At 41.0% G+C, this 20508-nt stretch overlaps 3 protein-coding genes across 3 annotated transcripts; 2 read left to right on the top strand and 1 right to left on the bottom strand.

Moving 5' to 3' along the window:
- Positions 1-3164: 3164 nt before the first annotated feature.
- On the bottom strand, positions 3165-5023 carry kbtbd13b (kelch repeat and BTB domain containing 13b). Its single transcript, XM_051383492.1, has one exon. It carries the CDS (start codon positions 4743-4745, stop codon positions 3264-3266), a length of 1482 nt encoding a protein of 493 aa, XP_051239452.1. The 5' UTR covers positions 4746-5023; the 3' UTR covers positions 3165-3263.
- A 2301-nt stretch (positions 5024-7324) lies between these two features.
- LOC127353895 (serine/threonine-protein kinase pim-3-like) lies at positions 7325-14862 on the top strand. Its single transcript, XM_051383495.1, has 6 exons — positions 7325-7628; positions 8410-8519; positions 9595-9645; positions 10770-11133; positions 12034-12210; positions 12471-14862. The coding sequence occupies exons 1-6, from the start codon at positions 7382-7384 to the stop codon at positions 12668-12670; spliced, it is 1149 nt and encodes a 382-aa protein (XP_051239455.1). The 5' UTR covers positions 7325-7381; the 3' UTR covers positions 12671-14862.
- Positions 14863-15778: 916 nt separating this feature from the next.
- On the top strand, positions 15779-20252 carry ftsj1 (FtsJ RNA 2'-O-methyltransferase 1). Its single transcript, XM_051383500.1, has 11 exons — positions 15779-15846; positions 16264-16392; positions 16613-16682; positions 16891-17002; positions 17296-17374; positions 17481-17533; positions 17605-17658; positions 17985-18087; positions 18274-18357; positions 18632-18735; positions 19530-20252. The coding sequence occupies exons 2-11, from the start codon at positions 16272-16274 to the stop codon at positions 19701-19703; spliced, it is 954 nt and encodes a 317-aa protein (XP_051239460.1). The 5' UTR covers positions 15779-15846; positions 16264-16271; the 3' UTR covers positions 19704-20252.
- The last annotated feature ends 256 nt before the right edge of the window (positions 20253-20508 follow it).

Here is a 20508-nt window from a genome sequence, read left to right as displayed (position 1 = left end):
TTTATAAAAGCAGTTTTGTAGAGGTCAAAAGTTAAGCTGTGTCATTGCCTCAATGGTGAGCTCAGTTCCAGGCCTTATTGGATGACTTCCTACTAACAAATTGGTGCACTTAACCCTGACTGAACAAACACACACACACACACACACACACACACACACACACACACACACACACACACACACACACTTCCTTTTCTTCAGTTGGAGTTAATGAATTTATTAAAAGGGAAATAAATAGACGCTAAAAAAACCTGCTATGAAACCAAATCCTTGTTGTAAATTGTTGTGTTTTTGTTTCCTATTTTTATCTACAGAGGGAGCAGGTCCTTTGGAGTCTGCCATGTCGAACCACTATTAAAACTTTCACTATATCCTGACAGTGGTACACGAGACAGATAATCTGTATAAAAATCAAGTTCCTCCAGATCCTCCTAGTGCTCCTAATGGCATTTGCAGGAATTCACCGTGCCTGAACGAAAACAACCAATCAGAGTCTAGGAAGATAGCTGATTGTTGAATCTTATTCCCAGGTTGCCAAATGCCAACACTTTGGGCCCCAAAGGGAATGAGACTCAGCAATCAACAATCTTCAAGCCACCAACCCAAAGTGAAGAAGACACCCACTGCAGCTTCAAATTGTTCATAATTGGATTTGTTTATTTTGAATTAATGTGTACATTTTTACTTGATTTGTTGATAATTTGTATTCAAATTATGATGTCCTTAAAGGGTATGGTATTTTAAGGGGTAAATGAAGGAATGATCAATGATATTTTAATGGGTTCTTGTTTCATAGGGACAACAGCACAGTGAGAGGTCAAGCTGGACTGAAAGCCTGAGATGTCAGGGTGACCTTTAGGGGCCACTCCGGGGTCAGCTGCACCACGGCAACAGTGAAATCAGACATGACCACTTCAGACCATCGGTGCGTGTATGTGTGTGTAAAGGCTGTATTTACACTGACCAAGTTCCTCTGCATTGCTGGTTGGATAAAAACACAGTACATGTAAACATACAGATCCTAAAGCTTGTATCACCTCGTTGACATCAACCTTTTTCCACAACAGAGGTAGTTCTGATGTTTTTCACTAGTCTAAGAATTCACATTCACATCTTTTGCTGCTGGTAAAAGTTGCAGTATCATTTCATAGAAAAAGCATGTATTCAAAACTTTACTTAAAGGACGAGTGTGTAGGATTTAGTGGCAATGTATGTATCCTTCATCACTGTTGACACTAATTACATTTAGACTACTTTATGCTGGGTATCATAATACATGGTAATATATTAGCACCAGCATCTGCAAGTTAGTGGTAACTAAAGCTTTAAAATAGATTAGTAGTAGTAGTAGTAGTAGTGGAGTAAAAGGTCTGATATTTAAATGTACAACACACAAGGAAAGAACAAGTACTTATGTAGCCTGCAGGAGTTGAGTAAATGTTATTCCACCATGGGCTAGAAAAAGGAGCCAACATTAAGAGGAATTATAGAATTTCCTTATATGGATGTGGATATAGGTTTGTGTTCAAAATGAAGGTGAAGCAGAACAGAGTAAGAGTGTAAAGAGCAGCAAAGACCCTCACATCATGTGGTCTCTGATAACCTGATTAATGTCCACAGACAGACGCTCATCCATCACTGAGTCAGAGCTCTGGCTCCTGGCCTCACTCCCAGACTCAAGCTGGAGGTTGCAGAGGGCGTTGGCCCAAGCGTCGTGTCCCGGCCTGACCCCAGCCTCTCTCTTTATTCTGGGTCAGATTTAGCATCGCTGTGTGCTGCTGGCGTCCAGCCCAGCTGCCCATGGTGCCTGGCCCTGCCTGCCGTTCACCTCCGTCGTCATCATCACTCAGTGCCAAGAGGAAACAGAGGCTGCTGCAGGAAACAGAAGCTCTGTGTGAGGACAAACACTGGAGTTCACATGGAGCCAACAGCACTGAGAGACACACTGACTGAATCTGAATCAGATTTACATTTATAAAACATATCCTGATAATGATGGATGGTCATATAAACAATCTCAATGATGCTTTTTCTTTTAAAAATGTATGTTTTAAGTGAATCATTTCCACAAACCATGCTTTATTCTTTAATTTAATTAAATAAAAGATTTTGTGTTTTAAATAAAAATAAATACAGCATATAAATACAGTATATATACATATATATATATATATCACCCTGGCTTTGTAGAACACAAATAAAGAAACCATCAGAGTGAATAATTAATGAAAGGATGTTTTGCTGCCTTTCCATCTTTACTAGACAGTATTAGGTAGCTATGGATTAGAGAAATAATTTTTCAATTCACTGTGTGCAGCTTTCAAGGTTGAATGTTTTCTTGCATGTTATTCAATGTATGAGTTGACGTCATGAATCAATCAACAGACCTTACATTTAATTTGCTTTTATTAGCGGATTAGCATGATAAATGCATTAAGGGACCAGTGTGTAATTTAGTGGAATTTAGTGGTGTAATTGCAGATTGCAACTCCCTCGCTTCACCTTCACCTTCCAAATCTAGTGTTTGGTTTGTCTATTCTGGAAAAAAAACGTAGTTGTGCATATTATATCCCATTTCTGTTAAATGCATTATGGTTTGAGATGCAATCCAGCAAGATGTTGAAAAGGTGTAAATGCATCTGTCCCTCCAAGACACAATAGTAATCTTTACTCCTCCCAACTGTTACTACATCAGTAACCGATCACAGAAATGGCAGCTGAAGTCTCACTGAAGTTATCCGTCTGGGTCAGCACAAAGAGAGGTGGTAGCGGGCTGACCCTGATTTGCATGTAACCGGGGAATACCAAGACTGATTGCATCGCATACAGATTAGATTTGTGATTTGGCCATCAAAGACATTTAAACCAATATCCTCATGAGTAAATTGGGCCTTTGTTGTGTCCAAATCTGTTTTATTAATCAATTTGTGTTTCCTGTTATCCTAAATTAAAGCCAGGTTTACCCCAACCCCAACCATGAAAGGCAGCACTAGAGGAAACATTATTCGCAGGGGAAACAGACTTTATCACAAGACCTCTTCTGACTTCTTTTTGTAGATGCCATTATGTTCCCAGATCTCAGTAAAAAGCTTGGTGACCACATCAGAAAATATGGACAAAACTACAAAGACACTACAAAGACACAAAGTTGTACTAAACAAGAATCATCCTTTAAATTTATTGAAGCACAGGTCTGTAGAAAATACATGTCTGAGTGTAAAAAGATGTTGACAATTCAATAAATCCCAAAGCAAATGAAGCAATTACTGCAGCATGAGAGTGTCAGGCAGCTGGAGCAGAAACGTCCACACAGATCCACTTCTGGGGAAACCCTTCATCTGCCGGCGGGGCTTCCAGGTTTTACCATCGATGGCGTACTCCAGAGTCATGCTCCTGTTGAGCGTGAACACAGAGTCGCTTCTCACCACCGCAGTGAACAGAGAACCTTTGCTGTTGGTGAAGTGTCCAGGCAGAGACGACCACTGGCCTGAGCTGAGATTATAGCAGTCCATCAGGCATCTTAGGAAGTCGTCCGAAGGCCCATTTCTTATGACGTACAGGCTGTCCCTGTGGCCAACCATGCAGTGGCCGTAGCTCTGGTGCCTGATCAGCGTGCTAACGAGCTGCCATTCGTCTTTCCTTGGAACATACTCGTAGATCTCTGAGGTTTCCATTGGCCTCCATAAGCACACAAATATCCGGCTCATGGTTTTGGTGCACGCTGCTCCTGCTGTTGGTCGAGGTAAGTGAGCGGCAAACTGCCACATTCCGGAAGTTACGTCGTATGTTTCCACAGATGACATCACTGTTCGCTCATATTCTCCTCCAATGGCGTAAAGACGGCCGTCTACGCCCACAAGGCTGAGGTTGTACCGCAGCTGTGCGGGACTGGAGATCCTGCTCCAGCTGTTGTTTTCAACGCTGTAGCAGAAACAAGAGTCCACAACCTGTTTTTGAAGTCCATGAACTCCTCCAACTATGTAGAGTTTGTTATCTAAAACAGTCACTCCAGCCATAGATGTGCTGGCCTGTAGCGGAAGATCTGTTAATACTTTCCAATTATTGCCAGTTTCATCCAGATAGCAGACCGTCCTGGAGGCAGTGTGTAGAGTTTCATCCACACCGCAGGTCACATGGGCCCCCACGGCCACGAAAACACTCGGGGTTAAAGACTCCACGTAGGAGATCAGCTCTGATGGTAAGGTTTTCCTGACCTCTCCCTCCAGGTCGGCATACATGTTTCGGATAAACAGCGCAGCAGCGTGGTAAAGGTCCATGAGGCCGAAGGTTGAAGCGGTGTGATACATCAGCAAACAGTTGTCAGAGTCAATGATGTTGATGAGATGCTTAGTGAGCGCCGCCACCTGCAAGAAAGCGGCACATTCGATTGCCTCAACAATGTCGTCGCCATCCAGGACGGGCATCTCACCTCGTAGAACCGCCAAGGCGATAAGGAAACCTCGAGCACGCAGGGACTTGAGGTGGATTTCTTCCTGCCAACACTCCTTCATCCCAGAGCGATACAGAGCTTGGAAATAGTCACAGCTCTGAACAAGTAACATCTTCTCCTCAGAGAAGTGAGTGTCTCCAACCACGACAGTTAATTTAGCTGAGACAAGTCCAGAGGCACAACATGGCAGATATTGTTCGCCTGCACCATCACAGCTGCTGCTGCCCTCTGATTCACTGCTGTGAGCTGACATTACTATTTTCTGACAGTGACGCTCAGGAAAATATCTTGACATGAAAATGACATGAGAGGTTCAAGCGTTTCCAAAAGTCTTGAAATGGAACTGGAGAGAGGTGACTCAGTACGAAGCAGCTTCACTCTTTGGGAAGGCTCAGTTGTTTCACAGCTTTAAAAATAGATGCGGCATAACATAGACGAGAACAAATGACCCGAGGCACATTCACGTTGTGGACAAGAGGGCAACAAGAGAACACAGAGTTCGTGATATGCTGCTGCAAACAGTCAACCAGTTCAGCCAACACTCAAAGATTTTTGCAGATAGTTTTGAGGTGTCCCATGCGTTTCCCAAAATACAATGGATGTGAAAAGAAGTTTGTGAAGATGTTTGTCTCCAGAAAAAGACAGCAGCTCTCTCTTTTCTGTCAATCTATTTCTTTACGTTCACTTACAGTGAGGGAGGAGGGGCTGACCTAGATTTAGTCTCAGTGGGGCAGTAATACAGCAGGTCATGTGACCCGCCCATTGCCTTCTCAATCAAAACAATCCTACCGGCTCCAGCAGTTTGTGAGCAGACAGAGAGGATTGTGGGAACGTAGTGCTTATGCTTTGATCTATCCGACCAGCTGCAGGTGCTCCATTCAGTTACAGTGCCACAGGACAAAATTATAAGATTGCACAGATGCACTGTAATACTGCAGGATGTTCAAAACACCTTATATTTTTGTGGGAAAAAGGGAAGTACAGACGGTATTTTACGGTTATCTTTATCTTTATCTCTCAGAATAAAATAACAGACAGACACAACTAGCTGGTGAACATAGCAGATGCTCCGCCAAACAGCCAAACAGATCTAAAAGAGAATGAATATTGGACCAACACGACTAACAACAAACACAACTCCAAATGAAACATTATAACTCTGCAACTGCTGAATAAGCAATAATATTTATTAATATTAGTTTATGATATAAACTAAAAGGAGAAACATGGCAGTTCAACATGGTCTCCCTCTGCAGATATAAACGGCTCATTCTAAGGTAAGGAAAACACAACAATTATTATTTTCAGGTATACACTAATGAAAACATACCTATTTATATTATATTCCATTTCTGCCACCAGATCCTCATAAATGTTACACACTGGACCTTTAAGAGATGATGATATATAAAATTTTGTGGTCACAACTTTTGTCTGCTGCACCCAAATGGCCAAAAAATTAGTTATCATAATGAGCTCATATACTACATTTGGTCAGTGTGCAATACTTTTTAATTGTTTTAAAATTTGAACTTAGTTTAAAGACATACATACAATGTCTATGGAAGTGGTGAATTATCAGAACTGAAACAGAGGAATTATACTGTAAAAGAAAAAAATGATTTCTGTAGCTGCATATGAATGTTATTTGTTGCATAGATGATTTCTGAGTCACAGGCAGTATAAAATAATAATAATAAATATAATAATAATAGAAGGGAGTATGCAGGAGAACATGAGTGATAACACAGACAACTGCATAATAAAATCATCACATTAAAGTGCATTCACCTGTTTCACACAGTTCTCTGGGTGGTTTTGAAAAGCATTCTGGGAAATACGGGCTCAGGAGTGAAGTAGATGACTCAAGCCGAGGGAAATGGTTTCATCTGTAAACAATTCAATTTTATCTGTGAATCTGTGTTACATCTCTTCCTGTTCTCTGTCATCACCCAGACTGTGTATGAATACACACACTCACGCTGCAGTGTTCCTCACCAGAGGGTGGAAAGTTCCTCACTATCAGGTACTTAATATGAGTACAATTTTAGGGTTTATTACTTATTTACTTATTTCAGGGTTCTCTTTAGCAGTTACTTTCACATTGTGGTACTTGTGTAAGGATCCAAACACTTCTTCCATCACTGCTGGAAAGCATGTGAGCACTAATAACAGTGTCCCTTAGTTTGAGTTAATTTGCTCTTGTATACTTTCTATTTTACTCTATTCTTATATTTGTGTTGTATTAATTATATATGCTTTAAGTTTCTCTATTTGTCTGTACTTCTTTGCCTTTGTGCCGAATTTCTCCTGTGGTGGATCAATAACAGATGATCTTGTCCTATTATATTATCTTAATTACCGAATAACTGCTGAGAGCTGAATTGCTTGGATTAATGTGATTTCAGGCTGAGTCACCCTGATGGATGAACTGCAAGCTTTAAGAGTATCATTTACATAATCATGTTGAGTGATGTTCAGTTTAAGTTAATTAAAATCTGAGCATACAGATTGTTATATTACAATGTAATGGTACACTATACTATTTCTTACAGCGTTGTATTATCATTGTTATTATGATGCATTAGTTATGTTTTTGATGCTTTTTAATAATATTTATATGCCTAATGATGATGCTTCTCTCTCCGAGCACTGCCGGAGTGACCCTCTCTGAATCCCTGCGCCTGTCCTACAACGTAAAAGTAGTCCGCGTGTTCTCTCATTGGTTTAGGGTTCCCTTTCAAGTCACTGCCTTAAATTTCACCCTGAACAGATGTGACTCAGCAAACCGTTGTTCATCCAGGTTTGATTATTTGGGTTATTTTGGTGTTATTTAATGTTCAGCGGGGGCCAGGCGGAAGGATCTACCTGTTCTTTGCAGAGATTGGCAGCGGCGCAGTGAGAGGCCGGCAGACTGGCGGGCTTCTGTGGATGCGGCTTCTTATTTTACTTTTCCTCTGTGTAAACGAAAGGACTATCGATGGATTTTCGTCGTGTTTCCGTTTTATTTCACCCGTGAAAAGGGCACTGGACTCCGCTGTTATCTGGGATTTATTAGGCGAATATTTCCCGGGTGTGTTTATATTTTGTGGGAGCAGCATGCTGCTCTCTAAGCTGGGCTCCTTCTCTCACATCTCGTCCAGCATGGATCTGCCGGCGAAACTCCAGTTGCAGCAAGGTAACGGTGGCAACGACAACATGCCGGTGTTACACCGTATTCTGTGACCGGATTACTTTCTCCTTACCTAACCCCAACCGGTCAGCTCAGGGACGACTCACCTTACATTAACCCCAGGTGGATTTAACTGAAGTCCCGAATCCGGTCACATAATACGGCGAACAATGCTCGGACCGGTTGAAGCTGGCTGTGTTTAAATTTAGATATATAACGTTAACTACATTATGAGTCCTGTAATCAGTCGGTGGATGGTTGCTACTTATGACCTTTTAATAACACTGTCTGGGGCCATTTTGAAAGCCAGATATATGGTGCCAAAACGTGTAACTAGTTATCTCTGAATAAAAAAACCCATCTCCTCTGATGAAACAGCACCTTTCTTTTCACTTTAGTTAGTCGTGTAACACCGTTAAAATAACCCCTATTTGACACAATGATGCTACCGACAGTCCACTGTTTTTAAACTGCTGACCCAAAGCACAACGTGGGTCATCCGAGGACATTTGGTTGTGTACTTGTGTGGATTTTGTGATTATTTTTTTCTTTGTTTATGTTTTCTTGGCGAGTTAATTCAGTATTTTTCCTGTAAAACCCTTTTATATGAAGAGCGATGTGTGAAGCAGAAAAACAACAACAACACGCGGAGGACACAGACGGTTTTGTTCCTGTGTTGGTGGGGGTTGGGTTGGGGTTTTTTTGGGGGGGGGGGTTAACAGATTTTGGCGCAACCCTCCCAATCACACGGAATATTCCTCATTTATTGTGTTTCTGTGTTTTTCAGCCAAAGCCGAGAAGCAGCCTTTTGAGAAGCTGTACCGGCTGGGTTCGGTGGTCGGCAGCGGGGGATTCGGTACAGTCTACTCGGCCGTCCGCCTCGCCGACGGGCTGCCGGTAAGAGCGGGGGGAGCTGCTTTGTTTTGGTCGCTCCACATGGCCGCGGCTCGCAGCGTCAAGTTACGCACGGGAAGCCGCTGCGTTTCCGGTTTATGCCTTTTTAAAATAAAAGCCGCACTAGTCTTCGTGATATTATTAAAGGTCATCCTCGACCTTGGACAAACTAGTTGACACCACAGGCGCACCACAGGGTTTATTTTGCCTTTTTAGAGATCTTCCAGAAGATAGAGTTAGCTCTGTTGTCATGGAATTGCATTTTAAGGAAATCTTTGGGATATCTTGTTCATCTCGGCTGAAAAGCTCAGGCTCAGTTCTTTCTGGACCTTCCTGGACAGCCTAACAATCTCACCACATTATTATTATTAATATTTATATTAAAGCTGTTTTCATCCATGAATTATTCATTCCTTCCTGAATAATTGGAGCTACTCTCTATATTTTGAACAGTTTAAAGTAAACGGCTTACATTTCAGTTTTCACTTTTGATTTCTGTTCTAATATTTAAAATTGCCAGTATAGGTACAGAGTAACATTTTCAGATCACCACAGCTGCTGTGCCCAATTAGCTCTAAACATTATGTGTTGACTCTGTGCTTTTATTTGGAGGGCAGTGTCTATTGTCCGTACTTCCTCTTTTACTGTTGTCAGCTGTGCAGCTTGGTGCAGCACAGTCCTCCTGTCTGGCATGTGGTCTTTGTTTTCACAAAGAAATGTGGTATATGAAGCTTTACAATGTTCTTATATTGAGAAATAATCTTGCTGTTTTGCTTTATACTCTTAGGGGCAGGAAGTGGTTATACATTTAAAAATAAAAATATTCCTCAAACTGTTGGGAAAATCCTTTTTTATTTATAAAGTAAGAAAAACATTCAAAGACAGAGGCAACAAACAAAGAGCTTCATGTTACATTTAACAGCCACAGAGTCTTATTATTGCTGCTGGTTTGTTGTATGACGGCTTTATTTTGTGTTTTTATATATAGAGAGGATTTATTCTGCCCCTTATGTTGTGTGTCATATTTAACTGTATGGAGCAGCTGTGTGTTAATGATGTTATTTATGTTTACATGCAGGTGGCGGTGAAGCATGTGTGCAGGGACAGAGTGACCGAGTGGGGCTCTCTGGTGAGATTTACCTGCATTTTCACCTGCAGATGAACTGTCAAACTGATTACCACCTCAGCTGCTATTAGATAGTTAACCATTTATTTAAAAAGGCAATCTCATTGAGATCAAGAACAGACTCGACAACTTAATTCTAACACACTGTTTATGTACACAATAAACAAAAAGAAAACAATTACAAGAACAAGTTCAGAACGCCTCAGTATGTTTATGTAAAATATTTTATGACAGATTTAAACCTAAAATGTGCTTTTACCTAACTTAATGAATGTTTTAATACATTTAGATGTAATCAAAGAACAGTGGCAGGATTCTCTTCACGGGCCTTTAAAATACATTTTGTTAACAATTAAAACAACTTTCTGTTTGTTAGAAGAATAAGAACAAGAATATTTTCTTGTGTACATCAAAATGTGGATTGGAAGAAGAGGAACAAGAATAGATCCCTGTTGGACACCTTTACTAACTTTAAGAGCACAGTTGGAAATTATAGTATAGTATATTGCATGTTAATATACATACTCCTTTTTGTCTGTCTTTCCTGCAATAATTATATCTTTTAGAGCTGCAACTAATAAATATTTTCATTGTGGATTAATCTTCTTTTTCTTGTTTTTATTTTTATTTTTTTATGAATCACTTTGTTTATAAAATGTCAGACAGTAGTGAAAAATGCCCATGGTGATGTCTTTGCATGTATACATTTTTGTCTGAAGACCAAAACCCAAATATACTCATGTATGACAAAGAAAGTATCAAATCCTCAATTCAGATCAATTTTATTTTATTTGTATAGAGCCAATTCATAACAAAGCTTATGTCAGGACACTTTTCAAATAGAGTAGGTCCAGACCATTCTCCTTATAAAAGGATTTACAGAGACCCAACAGTTCCCACCATGAGCAAGTACCTGGCGACAATAGCAAGGAAAAACGTCCTTTTAAGAGGTAGAAACCTCGAGCAGGGGGTGCTCATCTGCCTCAGCCATGTGAAAGGCTGGAGACGGTCGTTTTTAGGCAAAGATGCCAAACACGAATTGCTACAATGTTTAGTTTTTTCTTACTATACTTTCATGGACAGTGCATTGATAATATATCTTTCAATTTTCTCTTTGATCCTCTCAGTGCGGCGCAGTGGTTCCTCTGGAGATCGTGCTCTTGAAGAAGGTGGGTGGGGTATTTGGCGGTGTGGTGCGACTGTTGGACTGGTGGGAACGGCCAGACGGCTGGCTGATGGTAATGGAGCGTCCCGAGCCGGGGCAGGACCTGTTTGATTACATCACGGAGCGTGGTGCACTGGACGAGGCGGCGGCGCGTGACTTCTTCCTGCAGGTGCTTGAGGCTGTGCGTCATTGCTACGTCTGCGGCGTCGTCCACCGAGACATCAAGGACGAGAACCTGCTGGTGGACCTGAGGACCGGACAGATCAAACTCATCGACTTTGGGTCAGGGGCCCTTCTCAAAGACACCGCCTACACTGAGTTCGATGGTGAGTGTTACCAACTTATGGTAATCTGCAAGCTGCATCAAATTACTGAAATGATTGTGGTGCAGTTGTCATGACAACAGCAGAAAAAGAAACTCAAACAAAAAAAAAACAAACCTGTAGAAAAGTCTGAAAAGTTTGGACATTATATGTGAATCATAAAGGTCAGTTTCAGGTTTGTCCACACAAAAAATGTCCTTCCATCCTTGTTAGTTTTACTTAACGTTTTACACGTTGTGGATGTTTTCTGTAGGGCAATGAGGTTTAGTTAAGTCGGACATCTTTGAAAAGTGACAGCCGTTTTACAAACTGAGGACGTTTTCAAAAGTAAGGACGTTTGTAAGGAAAGTTGGGACAGTTTTGGAAACCGCTGGGATGTTTTTAGACCATGAGGACAAATGTTAGAAGGACTTAAAGGCGGGGATGGATACTCATATTTTCAAGCACAGGCCACAATTTCGTAGCCCAAAATTCTGACTTGGGTTTTAGAGGTTAGGGGTCTGGGGATTACAAGATTGTACAGAAGTACATGTGTGATGGGTCAACATGATCACAGAATAACTGTGTTCACTGTGAAACCAGAATGTAGGACATGTCTTTCCCATCATGCACCAGCCCTGTTATATTGGGTGAGGACAGATCATCAGTGTCTTCGTTGGTTCCAGAAACATCTGCTGCTACTCTTGTGACCAGCAGCAGTCGCTATAGAGCAACGTTATGGTCTGTCTGTAACTTCCTGTTACAGCTGTGTCCCCACCTCTCCGACTTACTGTACATTGTGTTTCTGCTGTCATGACAACTGCAGCAACCCAGGAATGGCTGCATTTATGAGCCTCAGTAAGATCACTGTTGTGTACTGCTGATAGTATAAAATGCCTAATACTCCCTGTCTCCGCACTCCAGGTACGCGGGTGTATAGTCCTCCGGAGTGGATCCGGTTCCGCCGGTACCACGGCCGCTCAGCCACCGTCTGGTCCCTCGGCGTGCTGCTGTATGACATGGTGTGTGGCGACATCCCCTTCGAACAGGACGAGGAGATCCTGAGAGGGCGGGTCTACTTCAGACGAAAAATCTCCTCAGGTCAGTCTGAGTGTGACGTCTGCTGTACTTAGATCTCAGGATCAGGTTTTAGATTGATTTCCATTCATTAATTAATAATTAATTTCATTTAAGTAATTAATTTCTATGGGAATCGGCAGTTATACAGTATGGCCAAAATACTGGATACAATACATGGATGAAAGATTTGACAATATTAAACAGTTCTTCCAGTTTGTTGTTGTTGATGATGCTAATTTCCTGTCATGGTTCATCTTCATCTATTCCTTTTACGGTCACAGATTGCGAGCATCTGATTGGCTGGTGTCTGAGCCTGAAGCCGTCTGACCGGCCAACCCTGGAGCAGATCCTACTCCACCCCTGGGTGACGGGCGGCAGCGGACAGCAGACAGACAACGGTGGCATCACACTCCATGCCATCACAGCAGACTCTTCCTCCTCCTCATCCGCATCTTCCTCCTCTAGTCAGCAGAGCCTCTGATTGGTCCGCTGGAAGTCAGGGGGCGTAGCAAGGACTTGATTGACAGCTAGCTGTCCTCTGGCGGTGTTATAATTGTGATTGTGGCGTTGTCACTCAGAAGTGCTGGAGTGAGTGGCAGGTCACCATTCAGGATGAGGTTGACTCTGTGCTGCTCCACAGCGCCCCCTCCTGTTCCCAGATGGTGGAGTAGCTCTCATGGAGCCTCAACACCTGCGTTGTTCTCCGTCTGGTGTTCCTGTTTCAGAGTGCCTTGAGTTTGAAAGCTGCTGTGGGCAGAGCATCGCCACGGTAACCCAACTACACATCAGGAGTGGAGGTGTGGATAGTTCTTCAGAGGTTTCTTTAGTGAAGTTCTAACCCAAAGAATCCTTGTAGTTAAATCACAGAGGAACCCAGCCAGGTTCTTTTCCAAAAACATGTCTTTTAGTATCAGTGACATGTTATAATCGTCTGTAGGGCTGCAACTAACTATTATTTTCATTTTTGATCAGTTTCCCATTTATTGTTTATTCATTGTTTAGTGAATGATAAGGAAGTGCCCTTTTAAAGGCCACAATAAAAAGATCTCATAATTGCTGATCAGTGGTGGTATGATAACTATGGTTGTCATGGTTATCAGTCATCGCTGTTGAGAAGACAGAGGCACAATAGTGCTGCCTGATTTAATTTGCTTTTATTTTCTCCTCTGTTTGAGACACTGGGAGTTGTAAATGTCACTGAGTAATGTGGATGGTATTATTACTATGTCAACATTGCAAAGGCATCCAAAGACCTTGGCATTGTGTTCTTGGGACTGTTCCTTTAGGAGCAGCGTAGCCAGTACATAATGCATCAAAGCTGGCTTTCACCGAATTCTGTGAGCCATCAGATTCTATGACCTGAATAGAAATTTCTGCTGTAAACATAATCATACTTTTATTTTGATAGGTACTTTAGGCCTATTGACAAAAATGTTTTCCCACATAGTATTCTGACATTTTGATAGTACCAAAAATGGTCACCCTACATATTCGGATGTTACATACGAAACTATTGTATGGTGGCGTCTTTACACGTCTGATTTCTGTTTGACCAACAGTCTATATTCAGTTTACAGCGACACAAGACAGAGAAAAGCAGTTTTTTGATTGAAAGATAACTTAACATAATAACATATTAAACAACATTTTAAAGAGTAACTAAACCCCCATAAGACATAAAACTTGTGTAAATGGGTATTTAGTACTGTTGTTGGTTGATTCAGGTCCAGTTCTTGCCATTTTAGTGTATTGTATTTGAATCCTGCGTTCTGTGCTATAAATAAGCATAGTGAGTGAGAGGAGTTTAGTTACACTTTATAGAATGTTTTCCTGTACTTTGAGGAAACAAACTCCACATGGAAACACATCCCACATGCCCTTTGATGTCAGCAAAGGTTCCTCATCTGCTGACATGGTGGGATACTTGAAACTTGACAAACGCGCACACACACACACCTCTGGAGAACTGGAACCGGTTCAGGACACCAGACTGGAGTCTCAGTTCTGATACCAAAACGTGACTAGTTGATACTTTACTCTGCTGAGTATAAACGCTTTCTTTTACAGCAAACAAACCTGTCACATCCTTTGTGTTTACTTTTGTCTCAACACAAACTGAACAAAACTATGATTTAAATCAGGAAATGTATGCTTTAAGAAGTAAGTCTGTCCTTGCTGGTGCGATATTTGAGTTTCTGTATTAATGCCACGATGATTAATGACATACATTGTTTTCAATACAACAGTTGTTTTTGCAATTAGTCAGTTATCACACAGCACTGAGGTACAGTCAGTCCTGCCTCAATCCCCGAGTGTATAATGCACAGTCAATGCAATGTTTAGTTTTGTATATTGAACAGGTGTGTGTGTATATGTAAATTATTTTGTTTTATTTATTTAGTAAAGAGACATTCCACATCCTGTGGTTATTTATTTAGGTTGTCTCCTGTCTAACTTGTCTAAAATGGTTTTGTCTTTTGTAAGAATATTTTTTTGGGGGGTGGGGTTAGGGTATCATCAGGTTTAGGATTGAGTTTTCTCACATCAGGTTTAAGAGTTATAACTGTTTTTTTCATTCCATTTGTTTTTGGTTTCAAAATATAAAATTCTGAGCAGAAAATAAATATTTTTTCACAATTTTTTTTCAGATTAAACCTTTTGTATATAAACTGATTTTCTGTGTGCTGTGTTGGCTTCTTTCAGACTCACTAACCTTCCTCTGTAGTAACCACATCACTTCAGAAATAGCCTCAGATTTAGGTCATTTTCTATTTAATTAATGTGAAACTTCCTTTCCTTCGATTCAGATCATTAATAGAATACATTGATTTCACATTATTATGAGACCAGCTTGAACAACCTCTTACTACTCTTATATAGTGGAAAAATAACAAGAATTATCTTCTGGTTCATAGTGTTCAAATAATTATCATCTCATTAAATTTGTATGTCCTCTAATAAAATCCCATTTTCAGTATGAGCTTTTTTAAGTTATTATTTATTATGTATTCATAATTTTACAACACAGTATGACAAAGTTAAGTTAGCGACTACTACTTTATGCTACAAAAAAAACAAATATATAAATAATATACAGTCGATGGGTGAATAAATAAGTCTTAAAGGAAATGAAATAATTTCTTTTGTTTCTTCTTTCATGGAGTAAAATAAGAATGGATTTTTACTCTGACACATTAATTGACATTCATTTTAGGCTGTCCTTGTAGAAAGCAGATTGATGGATCTGCAGAGACACCTTGTGGCTGCTACTGAGAAGACAGAAACACGGAAACACTGGAAAGTGAAAATATACAATTTCAAAATAATTGAAATATAGCTTATTGGTTAAGATTTGATGTCTTTTTTTTATATATTGTTTTGTCTTTTTTGGATTATCGCATTGCCTATGATGTTTATAACGTGTGCAATTACGTTAGAAATACGGTTAAAACATTACTTTGTGTAGAGACCGAAATTGTTGTTTGAAATACATATTTAATTATAGGTATTATTTAAACGCATAAATATTTAATCTTTTAGCACAGATGGTGGGTTTGGGGTGGGCGCATCCTGTTCCTGCTCATTTTGAACAGGCGCTTCAGGGACAGCTATCGACAGGGGTCCGTCCATCGTCAACACCGGAACAGCACGTGAACAGTATGTGAAACAGACTGTAAACAGTGTAAATTCTTCATGAACTCTGTTTAAATAAGATATTATGTTATTATTTTACATGTATTGTTTAGTATACTGTGTATATATTTAACCGGGGGTCATACACTGACCTAACATGAGATAATAAGCTCAGACAGAAATGAAACAAGCCGTTTCTTGCGCACCTCACGTCAAACTCCGTTTAAAAAGCAAAGTTGATCATGTAAACCGGTCTGCAGCACGACAACGTGTTCATTAAATTATAACTAAATATATTTTAGACACATTTAGAGACATTCTTAAATTCGGCTAACAAAAAATAAACCAAACACCACTCATTGTCACATAAGGTGTGTGTGTGTGTGTGTGTGTGTGTGTGTGTGTGTGTGTGTGTGTGTGTGTGTGTGTGTTCCATCAGAGGGGTCAGGATGGGTCGCTCCTCCAAAGACAAGCGGGACATTTACTACCGTCTGGCCAAAGAAGAGGGCTGGAGAGCGAGGAGCGCCTTCAAGCTGCTGCAGCTTGACCACGAGTTCAGTCTGTTCACAGGTGAGACCAACCGGGGACCCGTCTCTGATCATACCCTCTGTCCGTGGGTGGATCATTACAGGACGGGCATCAGACACCCAACAGGTCCCCTACCCACCTTGTTCTTAAGTATTTTAATAAACGCCTGATTTGTTAAAAATTACTTCACTTTCTCTCTTTCTCTCTCTCTCTCTCTCTCTCTCTCTCTCTCTCTCTCTCTCTCTCTCTCTCTCTCTCTCAGGTGTGAACAGAGCGGTGGATCTGTGTGCAGCTCCTGGCAGCTGGAGTCAGGTCCTCAGTCGGAAACTCAGGTTTAGCTTTTTTTGTGTTTTTTATTTTTAAATGAACATATACTAACCTGGACAGATATTCTCTATGTGGCTTGAATTTAATTGTATTTTCATAAAACAATAAAATAAAATATTTTAAATCCAGAGTTATTGAGATGTTTTCCTGTGGGGTGCAGATCATTTCAGTTAGACCTTTTTTTTAATTCATTGTTTTGTTTTTTGCACTTAGAGGGCAGGAGGAGAAAGGTGAGGGGGCTGAAGAGGTGAAGATTGTGGCGGTGGACCTGCAGGCAATGGCTCCTCTGCCAGGAGTCACTCAGATCCAGGGAGACATCACCAAGGTGAGGGCATGATGAATAAACTCTAATAGAACACTACATCTGAAAGGAGCAGGATGACCAGTCCTTTTAAAAAAAGAAGATATGCGGAGAACACGTGTTGGATAAACCAGCATATCCAGGCCCTCATTAGTATCTGTGGAGAGCAGCTGACTTCACTCTGCTCCCAAACAGATGATAAAAAAAACTATAGTCGTCCTGCCGTTGCCTTTTTAATGACGTATATCTGCAACATTCTAGTTATTTAAAAACACCTGCGGTGAGAAACATGACCTGTGTCTTCTTTTTCTTTTCAGGTGTCGACCGCTCAGGAGATAATCCGTCACTTTGAGGGTCAGCCGGCGGATCTGGTAGTGTGTGACGGAGCTCCAGATGGTGAGATGCTCACTCCCTGTCCGTGCTTACCTGCTGTCAAGTCTCTCACATCTCCCTAAATCTAAGTTTTTATTCAGTTTATTTATTTTTTGTTCTGTCCTTATAGTAACCGGGCTCCATGATGTGGATGAGTACATCCAGGCTCAGCTCCTATTGGCTGTAAGTACCGAGTTGTCTTTTTACTCACCTGTCGGCCTGTGATGTCATGCTGACAGCTGTTTGTGTCTCAGGCTCTGAACATCACAACTCACGTCCTGAAACCTGGAGGGACGTTTGTGGCCAAGGTGAGTCTTAACTTTTATTCATATGATTTATATATAATGCACTTAATTCACTGTGTGTGTGTGTGTGTGTGTTTATAAATGTGTGTGTGTATATATGTGTGTGTATATATGTGTATGCTTGTACGTTTGTGACTTTGATGGTGTTCACGAGATCACAACACAGAGGTTTTGTGTCAGACTGTTTCTTCTGGCGTCTCCACTGGTTGCCTGGCGCTGAAAACTCATCCTGTTACTCTGGATAACTAGTACAGTGTAAATAGTTGTTGTGTGCCGTGTACACTGTCAAATCCAACTGTATTAACCCCTTACTGTCCTGTGTGTCTCAGATCTTCAGAGGTAAAGACGTGACTCTGCTGTACTCTCAGCTGAAGATCTTCTTCAGTGGTGTGACCTGCGCCAAGCCTCGCAGCAGCAGGAACTCCAGCATTGGTGAGTCACCAGTCACGCAGCCCTCATAAACCTGGGTGCATACTTTGTTTGAAATTTGTTGGTTGGATACGCTGTGCGCTATGATACTTCAAAATAGGTTTACCAGACGAGGAACGTAAAAATGCATTTCAGATTCATTTCCATTTGAACCTATTGTGTTTGCAAATTACTTTTGTCTGTGTGCAGAGGCCTTTGTGGTGTGTCAGAATTACTCTCCTCCCGACGGTTACGTCCCCAACATGTCCAACCCTCTGCTGGATCATTCCTATGGTAACTAGGAGCCCTTTTCCATATGTGATCTGTATCTGAATATCTGATCTGGAGGTGGTGTAAGATAGAAACATTATTGCTTCCCTTCACTTGAGACACACCTTAAAATGGTGTTTTTATAATATAACTGTGGTGCTATTTCATTTTGAGTAATCGTAACTGTTTCAGTATCAAAACTCCAATTTGGATCATTCTGTTACTTCCCTGCATGTCCTGGTCCTAGTTCTCCTCTGTCTGTCTGTCCTCAGTCTGTGTTCTGGTCTCTGTTCTTCAGATGTGGACTTTAACCAGTTAGAGGGTCCAAACCGTGTCATTGTTCCCTTCCTAGCGTGTGGGGATCTCAGTGCCTTCGACTCAGACAGAACGTACCCTCTGCAGGTGAGGAAATGCAAGTTTATCCTCCTGGTCATTTTCATTGTTTATTCATATTTAATGTATTTTCACTGCGAAGTTGAGTCTTTGAAATTGAAACTGTTTTTAGCTATGAGCAAGCTAACTTCGACACAAAAATAAAGTGAATCCAGTGGGTCTTCACTTCCTCAGATGGTGGGAGTAGATTAAGTTTGTGTTGGTTCCAACAACAGAGAAACTGGCGTTCTTTGTTCATGGCTTTCACATCTTTCTGTTACCCGAGTCACATTACAGAGGAAACAATGGCAGACAGCGAGGTAGAGTCACTGGGTTTCAGTCAGTGGGACTGGACTCTCACCTGGCCTATAGGTGGTGCTGTGTTTCTCTATGATGTCATAGAGAACGGAAGAAAAGGCTGAATACAAACGAGGCGTTTCAGGCAGTGCAGGAGCAGTGTTTTCTATTGGAGTAATTCCCTTTGGTGTGGACTTTAGGTCTTGTCACTTTTCCGACCTCTTACGTGCACAAAATATCTATAAAACACACTAAAGCAAAAAGGCGTAATATGGCCCCTTTAATGTATTTGTTGAATATTTTTTTACTAATGTGTGGATGAAGGGGAAAGTCATGTACCTTAATTTATTAATGAAGGTGATTTAAGGTTAATTAAGGACAAATTATAGGCTCTGGTTACCAAACACCTGTTATTTTTTATTCTTGTTTCACAGTGATGCACGTAGTTATATATATATATTTTTTTCTTCACAAACATAATCTAACATTTGCTGGTTTCCATGTTTCTTACTGTTTTCCTTCTTCAGCTGGACGCTGGTAAACAGTATCAGTACACACCCCCCACCCAGCCGCCCATACGCCCCCCCTACCAACAGGCCTGCCACCTCCGCAAAAACAACCTGCTGTCCAGAGAGGACGCTCTGTCCAACTGTCCCAACCAGAGTCAAGACGAAACTGAACCACCAGCTGAGTCCACCTGATCCGTCGGACTGCTGCTGATTGGTGGAAAAATAAACAGCAGGAGAAAGAGGACAGAGTTATCGTTAAAGGACCGGCATTTCGGGAAAGTCTCTTCTGTGTCATGAGAAGATGGATATCATTTTCAGTGCATACAGTACAGAGATAGGACCAGGACATGTTTAGCCTACTGGATGTTTTTCCAATCGGGGGAGTATGTTTTTATTGTTTTGCCTGATTTTATCTGGAGTATTTTATGACAGATCCTTCATCCATCAGACCGAGGAAGTGTAAACATATTTTAAAAGTCATTTCTTGAAGGCGAACCAGCACTGTGCTTTACATGAATTGTAAGGCTCATTAAACTCTGAATTGTGTTTTTGTACACAACATCAAGTTTTAAGGAAGTCTCACATTACAATCCCTCATTGTGCTGTCATCTGGTGTTTAATGCTGCTCTCTTTGGCTCGTGACTTACCGGTAGTTTGGGAGCTGTTGCGATTTTTAAGTTATCTTTCCTACAAAGATTTACCTGCCTGGAATTTAAACATTAAAGGTCACTTTAAAATAAAGCTTGTAAAGAGTTATTTTTATCCTATCAAATCCCTCTACCAGTGGTTTCTACGAACAACTCTATAACGTCTTCACAGGTTTTCTGTTCACTTACATTACATATGGGGTTACCACAGTGAATAGATGTTATCACAATATTTCGTTTTATTGATTTTGAAATGTAATTTATTGTCCTAAATAGTGCTTGTACTGTAAACCCCATAGATACCCCCCCCCACCCAAAGGCCGTAGCGACTTCCTGGTTTCCTTTGTACG

Source organism: Dicentrarchus labrax, unplaced genomic scaffold (assembly GCF_905237075.1).
Source record: "Dicentrarchus labrax unplaced genomic scaffold, dlabrax2021, whole genome shotgun sequence".
NCBI classification, from domain to species: Eukaryota; Metazoa; Chordata; class Actinopteri; family Moronidae; genus Dicentrarchus; species Dicentrarchus labrax.
The sequence above is the reverse complement of the archived record's forward strand: the minus strand, read 5'-3'. Positions and strand labels throughout refer to the sequence as shown.